Source organism: Cryptotermes secundus, unplaced genomic scaffold (assembly GCF_002891405.2).
Source record: "Cryptotermes secundus unplaced genomic scaffold, Csec_1.0 scaffold441, whole genome shotgun sequence".
Classification (NCBI taxonomy): domain Eukaryota; kingdom Metazoa; phylum Arthropoda; class Insecta; order Blattodea; family Kalotermitidae; genus Cryptotermes; species Cryptotermes secundus.
Genome location: NW_019727400.1, coordinates 1,589,917 through 1,598,463, shown reverse-complemented (window position 1 = coordinate 1,598,463; position 8,547 = coordinate 1,589,917). Strand labels below are relative to the sequence as shown.

The 8,547-nt window shown below is 41.2% G+C and overlaps 1 protein-coding gene across 1 annotated transcript; it reads left to right on the top strand.

Moving 5' to 3' along the window:
- Positions 1–210: 210 nt before the first annotated feature.
- LOC111864691 lies at positions 211–7,664 on the top strand. The gene is made up of 4 exons (XM_023852122.1): positions 211–221; positions 2,504–2,539; positions 4,524–4,771; positions 7,336–7,664. Exons 1-4 carry the CDS (start codon positions 211–213, stop codon positions 7,662–7,664), a joined length of 624 nt encoding a protein of 207 aa, XP_023707890.1.
- Positions 7,665–8,547: the final 883 nt, after the last annotated feature.

Below are 8,547 nucleotides of genomic sequence, written 5' to 3'. Positions count from 1 at the left end.
ATACATCTCTTCTTCCTTTCTCCTTTCTTCTCTCCTTCTAATCCTTCATTTCCTTCTACTTCTTCTTCTTTCTTATTTAGCTACATCTCTCTGTCTGTCCTTCAGCATTTTGTTTCAGTTATGAACTTCAATATTATATTAACCTAAATTCAATAAGATACTCCGAATTTATAAAGCCTGAAGTGTTTTTCAAACTCCGCTAGAGACGACATGTGGAAAACGTCAAGCTCTGACCATATTAATCCCCAAGAAAGAGCTGTTTTTTAAAATGAATAGGAAAAAGACGAAAAGATTAAAAATAAAATTCAAGATTATGGTCTTATATGTGATACCGTGCACTTCGGTAGATCGATGCGAAGATTTCGAAGGAACCTATCTACCAAACTACACGACGTCAGAGCCCATTATAGGGGACAGTAATCTTGATATTCAATGCCGTGAAAATCTTTACTCACAAAAATATCTGCTTAAATAACTGAAGTGGGGACAATGATAACATTAAGAGTAAGTGTAAGCTTACGTCCGCGCCATAGCTCAGGCGGTTAGTCGCCGGCTTCCCAACGCAGCGGCCTGGGTTCGAGTCCACGTCAGGTCATGTGACATTTGTGATGGCACTGGGGCAGGTTTTCTCCGAATAGTTCGGTTACCCTGCCAATTCTCATTCCACAGACTGTTCCATAATCACCATCATCTATCATTAGGGGTTGGTACAATACGCCAAACAGTGACCACAGTAAAAAGTGGACTCAGTCTCACCCCACCCAAAGTAAATGAAAACAAACGAAGCCTACTACCTTCTGGGATGTGACGCTGTGTAGTTTGGGGTAAGAATTTATCGACATTTCGAAGACACGTATTGCCTCCATCTTCAGGGTCGAAGAGTATGCCAAGTAAGCAAGTTATAAAAAATCTACCTTGAACATTGAGGCATCCCGTTCGTCCGAAACACTGCTAAACGACCAGACTACACAGCGTCACTAATGTAGAAACCTCAAATGTCACAAAATTAGGACAGGGACGGGCGGATTGAACTGGTTAAGAATCGTGTCCAACGGCCAAAGTTGTCATACCTTCGGGGTTCTGCTGCCAGAGAATTAGTTAGATATTACGGAAATAAGTCATGAGCATTGGAGTCGGATGAAACTGGCTCAGAATTGCTTCCAATGGCACTATTTAATATTAGTGGTGTTGAACATTCAGGGTCTGCTGCAACATTTCGTCCTGTGCGTGGTCTATTTATTTTCTGAAGCAGACAGGAACATCATTGGCTAAACTTCTACGGGCGTTCCAACTGACAGCACATTTAACGGCCTATACGGTGAAATGATCTTGTTTCACAGCAATTAGCACAAATGCAATTAAACTGTTTCGCCAACGCTTTAAACAAACATAACAACAACTTCCTGGGGCCAAGTAAAGAACACTACTGATCAACAAGTCAAAGTAATCTAGTGGTTGTACTCTCTTTCGCTCACTCGTTAAATCAAACTCCTGCTCTGTAACCCAAGAAACAAAAGTCGTAGGGGAAATAATTCTACTGAAGCCAAGGGTTAATTACCAATCCCATAAGAACCCATCATTAATCTCCATCCTTTGGCCACGTCATAGTTCAAGCGGTTAGTCGCTGGCTTCCCATCGCGGCGGCCCGGGTTCGATCCCGGGTCTGATCAAGTGGGATTTGTGGTGGACAAAGTGGCGCTGGGGCAGGTTTTCTCCGAGTACTTCGGTTTCCCCTGCCAATCTTCATTCCACCAATTGCTCCACAATCACCCTCACCTATCATCTGGGGCTGGTACAATAGGCCAGAAGTGGCTGCAGTACAAGGGACTTAGTCCCACCCCACTAGCAATAAAAAAAACTCTATCCTTAGCCACATTAATTGACTCTACACCATACCCTCTTTATTTTAAGACACGTTTTAATTGTCACTCACGTAGTATGTGTGACTATAGACGGGGTTTGGATTGGTGAATGGATTTACACACGTGACTCGGAACTACAAGCAACCACAATGCCAGCGGTAATCTCCACAATTCACAAATAACCACAGCACCCACTAAGTCTTTTACAGCCTGATGTATTTCGACCAGTCGTTCCTTGGCAACCCTCTCTTCACGGAATCCTATACAGAAGTTACTAAGTTCTAACCTTGTATCGGCAAGGACCACTTAGAAAACATAGCTCTTCCATTGTTGTGGTCCAACTGTTGTATTATTAAGAATCTGCTGTCTAGCAACTGGAGTTTGTTTCGCGGGAACGTGTTTACCGAGCCGTTGCCCAGAAACGGCCCTGGTATATCCGCCCATCTCGCGGTCGTTGCGTAGCAATGGTTCTAGACGCTACAATACTATGCTGAAATCCGCACCGATGTCTTTTAAATGAACTCTCCTGTCAGGATTTCTCAATAAGTGCGTATATGAATTCAGCGTCCTCATTCGCGTTACATGCCCCGCCTATCACGGTCCTGGACTCGAAGTGTACAAATTATGAAGACCTTCGGCAGGAATTTTCTTTTCGAGGCTCTTGTTTCGTCCACCGCGTATCCAAATATCTTACGTCCCCAATGAGAGACAAAGCGAATTAATTATGACTTAATTACAGTAATGAAATGGGAACCGAGAGTGAGATAATCAAGTTTTTGCCAAATGCCGGATTCATTCTAACAGTTTCGAGAATTACAGTTATTTAGGCCTGTACTAAGGGCCGGGATATCTCAGTTGGTATAGAGAGAGGCTACGGGCTGGACGGCTGCGGTTCGATTCTCGGAAGAGGCAAGAGATTGTTCTCTACCCACACAGTCTAGACAGGCTCTGGGGTTACCCAGCCTCCTACACAATGGTTACCGGGGTAAAGGGGCAGGGGCGTAAAGCTCCATTCCCCATGCGTATTGATGGGGCGCTGTTTAATTAATTAGACGCAGGGACAACTTATTTTTAGGCCATACTTATTGAAACTTGTTATTATGTACCCCGTTTGCTTAGTCACAATCCAATTATAACATTCAATATTGCTAATATGCAAACATAGGTTTTAGGAAACTCTTTCAAATTAGATATTTTCAAGAAAATGACAACAGCTGACGACAGAGAGACAACTGTTGAAAAAATCTCCTTCCAGCAGAATTAGTGCTTTCTGCAATCAGAGCGTGCATCGATCTGTCAGCACACTGTACTACCACAATCTCACGCAGTATCATCACAATTATTTTCTACAGATATATAAGCCATCAATCAAAACCTGATTGAGGAGGACATTAAAAGGAGCCTGAATTCGGGTAATGCTTCCTACCTTTCAGTCCAGAACCTTTTGTCTCCGTGTCTGCTGTCTAAAAGCATAAAAATTTGAATATACAAAACTATAATTTTGTCTGTGGTTCTGTATGGGTGTGAAACTTGGTCTCTGACATTAAGGGAGGAACATAGACTGAGGGTGTTTCAGAACATGGTGTTGGATCGAAGAGAGATGAAGTGACAGGAGATTGGAGAAAACTGCATAATGAGGAGGTTCATAACTTGTACTCTTCTCCAAGTATAATTATAGTGATCGAGTCAAGGAGGATGAAAGGGCAGGGTATGTAGCAAGGATGGGGGAAAAGAGGAATGCGTATAGAATTTGGTGGGAAAACCAAAATGAAAGAGACCACTGGGAAGACCAAGACGTAGGTGGATGGAAAATATTAATAGAGAGATATGATGGGATTGTATGGATTGCATTGATCTAACTAAGGATAGGGACAAGTGGAGGGCTCTTGTGAGCACGGTAATGAACGTACGGGTTCCATAAAATGCTTGGAAGTTCTTGAGTAGCTACACAACTGGCAACTTCTCAAGAAGGGCTCAGCTCCATGAGTGACGATGAGTGATATATGTGCCACGAGATGTCAACAAACGGATACTTTGCTGAATCGCGAATTAAATGTTCCGCCAGATAAACAAAACGGGCGATAATTACATTCAATTGCGCTGTCAGCAAAAGGTTTCCGCTGTGTGCATATTAACAGCCTTCATAATCTCCGTGTCTCTTAAGACTTCGTCGCTAATTAATAAAAATTCCCCTGAGCTCAGTTTCGAAGACCACAAACTTAAACAGCAAAACACCAGCTCACTTGCTGCTTAATAAACTCACGACCCATAATTCCACGCTCTGTATCACAAACTGCAGACAACCGTGACGGCGGTAAGGTCTGTGAAAACACTGCTCCCTCCCCCTCCACTTCATCTTACGTATATAAAATAGACTGAATTTCGAATAACGAATTATTTAACCTTTAGACACCATTGAGAGAAGTGTCTCAAATTTTGACTTAAAAAAAAGTAATTAAAAATGAAATTATGTCATGTTTTACTTGTGAGTGTGTTCTGTGGAGCGATGAGTCAAAACACGTCAGAAACAGAAGATGAGACGTTGAACGAAGTTGAAGAAAATGGAAACTGGAAAATGTTGTATAGGTTAATCAGCGACTGCGCGAAGACTTCGGATATGAGTGTCTGTTTCAAGATAAAGGCCGTTACAATTCTGGACAGGGTTACGTCACTGAAAGCACCGCTCGAAATAAACGATTACGTCACTCTAGCCAGGGATCCGATGTATAACGAGGATGGACCACAAGGAAGATCTCTTAAGCCGTTATCTGAGAAGCAGCTGGAACAAACACTACCAAGGTCAAGTGAAGAACGGAACGGACGATTGGATGAAATCATACAAGAGAAACTGGACGCCTTCCTTCAGTCAAGAACTTTACAATTAAAATTTCCTGCAGACGTTTTCGAAGGTTAGTAATTATTTTTATGTTAAACAGTGTTTTAACAATGTCATTAATATCCTGACCGCCTCTATGGCATAGTGGTCAGAGTTCCTCGCTACAGAGCCAGAGGTTCCGGGTTCGATCCCCGGCGCTACCACTCAGCCTCGTGAGGATAACTGAGGAGCTATTTCAAGGAAATAGCGGCTCCGGTCTAGAAAAAAAACGAAATTAAAGGCCGTGGGGATTCGTTGCGCTGACCACGCGACACCCTCTATCCGCTAAAGTTGGTAATAATTTCACCGATAAGCGGTGGTCGCGCTCGGTCGGTATAGTTTGCTTGCGGACTAAAACCACGGAGTTTATTTCTTTATTTTCATTAAAATCCTTAATTGTAACTAGTGTAATAACACTCGTTGGGAATTCAACGGGAAATCTCATAATGTGTTACATAAGTTTTGGAAACATTAACTTCTCCTGCTTTTCCGTGAATTCCTTTGCAGTCCGACATGTTATCGAATGATACGTCGAAGCACACGTTACATGCTATCTCCCACGAGTAACACGCAAGAATAATCAATCATAAACCATCTTCTAAACGTAGCACGTAATAATACATTTCACATAGCCAAATCAAAATATTATCAGTACTCACAGAATAGACATGATGATTCCAATGCTGCTGTTTAATTTCATGCAACATGTTAGTGCTCGACCACTCCAATCTATGGTAACTTGACACTGCGTAATGACAGTGATAAATCCAACGCTTACAAAATTTTATACAGCCTATATATATATTATATATATATCAGAATATGAAACTAAATTGGACAGACAAAAATAGGTTACCCTGACTGCATGACTCACTGACTGTTGAAATGCTGCTGGCTCTCGCCAGCACAGTGATTCTTGGTTCCGCGTCGCACGATATTCACGACGATATTTTACTGTGTGACGGATATGGGAGCCTTCAGACCACTGACCCAGGCCTACTCTGAACACAATGATCAGTGTTTAATAATACAATTCGTACCTCACAAGAAACATCCAGTCTACATTACAAAGACCAACGATTTTAAGTTGTTGTGGCAAATAAGTGGCACTTGTTCTGAGAACTGTAACAAACAAACAGACATAAGGCAGTCACATTACAGCGTTCTTGAATATTAAAATAAACATGAAGGTTTACTATCTCCTTTACTTTATTTTTAAAGAGGAATTCTATCTGCAGGGACATAACGCCGCGTAGTCGGTTGAAAGTCAATAGACTCATGCCGATTTCTTGCTTTCGACCCTGAAGATGGAGGCGGCATATACCTCCGAAATGTTGGTTGTCTTTCAACGAACTATGCGGTGTTATATCCAAGCAGACAGGAATCTTCATACACACCGCTGTGAGAACCTCAAATCTGCATGGATTACATGTTGTTCCCTCTTGGCACATTTTGATGCTAGTCGCTTTCTAATTATCTCGAAACGTGTCACAATGACAGTTAAATTACCATGTCTGTAAAAGGATGTCATTCGTCCCTATCGTGGATAAGACGAATTCAGTTCGCATTATCACAACCTGTTCATTAATTTTAATATTATCATCATACACGTATTTACGGCCCGTCTGAAATATCTCTTCCATTTAGGGTTTCCTACTGAAATGTACGCATTTTTCATGTCACCCATGCGTGCTGCATGAACCATTCATCACATTCTCAATTACTTACTTGGTTCTACTATCCTCAAAGATCCTAGATCTCCTTTAAGATGGAGGTCAATTTTTTCATCGGGGTACACACACTTCCCCTGGGGCTCATATGGCTTTCAATAAAATGAGTACTGGGGGCTCACTTCCCAGGACGTAACGCGACCAGAACTTGTAGTTGAAAACTGACACCCATGCATCGCCGAACTACGAATTGGTGGAGCTATACCTCCTCCCCTTTATGTGGTCGCGGAGTGGATAGCGGGGATAAATTTACCTTCTTATACACGTTGTCAAATATATTCATTGCATAAAGTAAGCATATTTTTGTTTTGTGTATCATAAAGAGTAATAATTAATAACAGTTACTTCCTAGACAGGAAAACTTAAATCTCCATTATAGAAACCAACCGGTTAAAGCTGTTTAGGGGTAATGTTTGGTTTTTATTGTGAGAATCACACGAAACACAAAACCTGAGAGCAAATTACAGCGTTCTTGAATATTAAAGCTGGTATTATATAGATTAAGAACTGTATTTCAGAGGTTTATCCAGGCTTCCTTGCTTATGAAGCCATATACCTCCTCGAGAACTACTGCCTGGTCGTGAAGAGGAGGTTGCGGGCCCCAGATACCCGGAGAGCTATGCTGGCTGGAGCGTAATCTCCTGGTAGATCAAAGGGTAGGGGCCATAAGGAGTGTAGCCCGTGGTCCTCTTTGTTTAGGGTTGGGCGTGCGGATAACAAACCTACCTTGAAAAAATGTACTATTACGAAAACTCCAGAGCCTATGGAGAAGGCCGAGACCCACAGTAAAGGAGAAAAAGATGATAATAATAATGAAACAACATATACACAAAACAGAATACTATAATGTATGTTTTTATGTTCACAGGAAGGAAGAAGAAGAAGGGTGGAGGTTATCTGGTGGCCGCTGGAATGGCAATGGCTGCGATGATGGTTCAGATGTTCATGGGGAAAATTGCACTCATAGCCGGAAAAGCGTTGCTTGTTGCGAAAATCGCCCTTGTCCTCTCAGCGATAGTTGGACTGAAGAAACTCGTGGGAAGTTCAGGAGGTGGCGATTCACATCCACAGGTCGTGTACGCATCAGGAGGCCATGATCATGGAGGGTGGCAGGGCCGTAGCATATCCCCTGATACTTCACAAGCCCATGATATGGCTTACAGGTCCCAAAAACCAGAGAATACAAACGAGGGTTGAAAACTTTATCAGTCAGAGGACTGGAAAAATTAAACGCTACATGAAACAGTCACAAATAATTATCAAATGCAGCAAATCTCCAAATAGTTCCATAAAAATTAATTTGATTAAGAACGTATATTTATTTGAGCGATGCATGAAATANTCCGAAATGTCGGTTAACACCACATATACACGGTGCCAAATCCCAGAAGACTGCTTTCTTCATAGTCACCGCCGTGAAAGCCTCAAATCTTACAATTATATACATGTTTTATAATTTATCCGTAAGAAACTTCAGATAAAAGCAAAGAAGAAATTATAATTTACGTCCTAAAAATTAATCGAAAAGACAGAAAGTGGTAAAAAGTAATTGAGGCACAGTCTGTGTAGAATATCTCTGAGGGTGCGTCATATATTGGGTTGCCAACTTTACGGATGAAAAGTCTCTATGTATTCAACGAGATCCCGGCTATGGTGACTTTGGCTTATATCCTGTGTTCATAACAGAATATAATAACTTCTCATTGATGACGCAATGAACTACGTCACTAACTGACGATGGTGGAGCCTCTAAGATACTTTAAACACATTATAATATTATTAGTATGTAGGAATTTTGCGTAACGAAATTGTTTTTTTTTCTTTCTTTAGAAATTAATCGAAATGGAGCGAACATGTTCACGGGTAACTGACAGAACTAAGTAACGGCCAAAAGTGAATATTTCTTTGTATAAAGTAGCATGCCATCATTTTATTTTACAAATTCGTGAACTATGATACAAAATCCTAAAACACTAAAAAATATTCTAAATTAAATCACACAGTATAAAGATATTTGAGGTGGAAGTTTACAAGAATTACATTTCACAACTAAAGTAACCAACTACTTATACGGTCTCGT

Bases quoted from the DNA above. Each gene is read 5' to 3' on its own strand.
- LOC111864691 (XM_023852122.1), top strand. The intron at 2,540-4,523 runs GTATCCAAATAT...AATTCTGGACAG, and splicing joins GCTCTTGTTTCGTCCACCGC to GGTTACGTCACTGAAAGCAC. The intron at 4,772-7,335 runs GTTAGTAATTAT...TTATGTTCACAG, and splicing joins TCCTGCAGACGTTTTCGAAG to GAAGGAAGAAGAAGAAGGGT.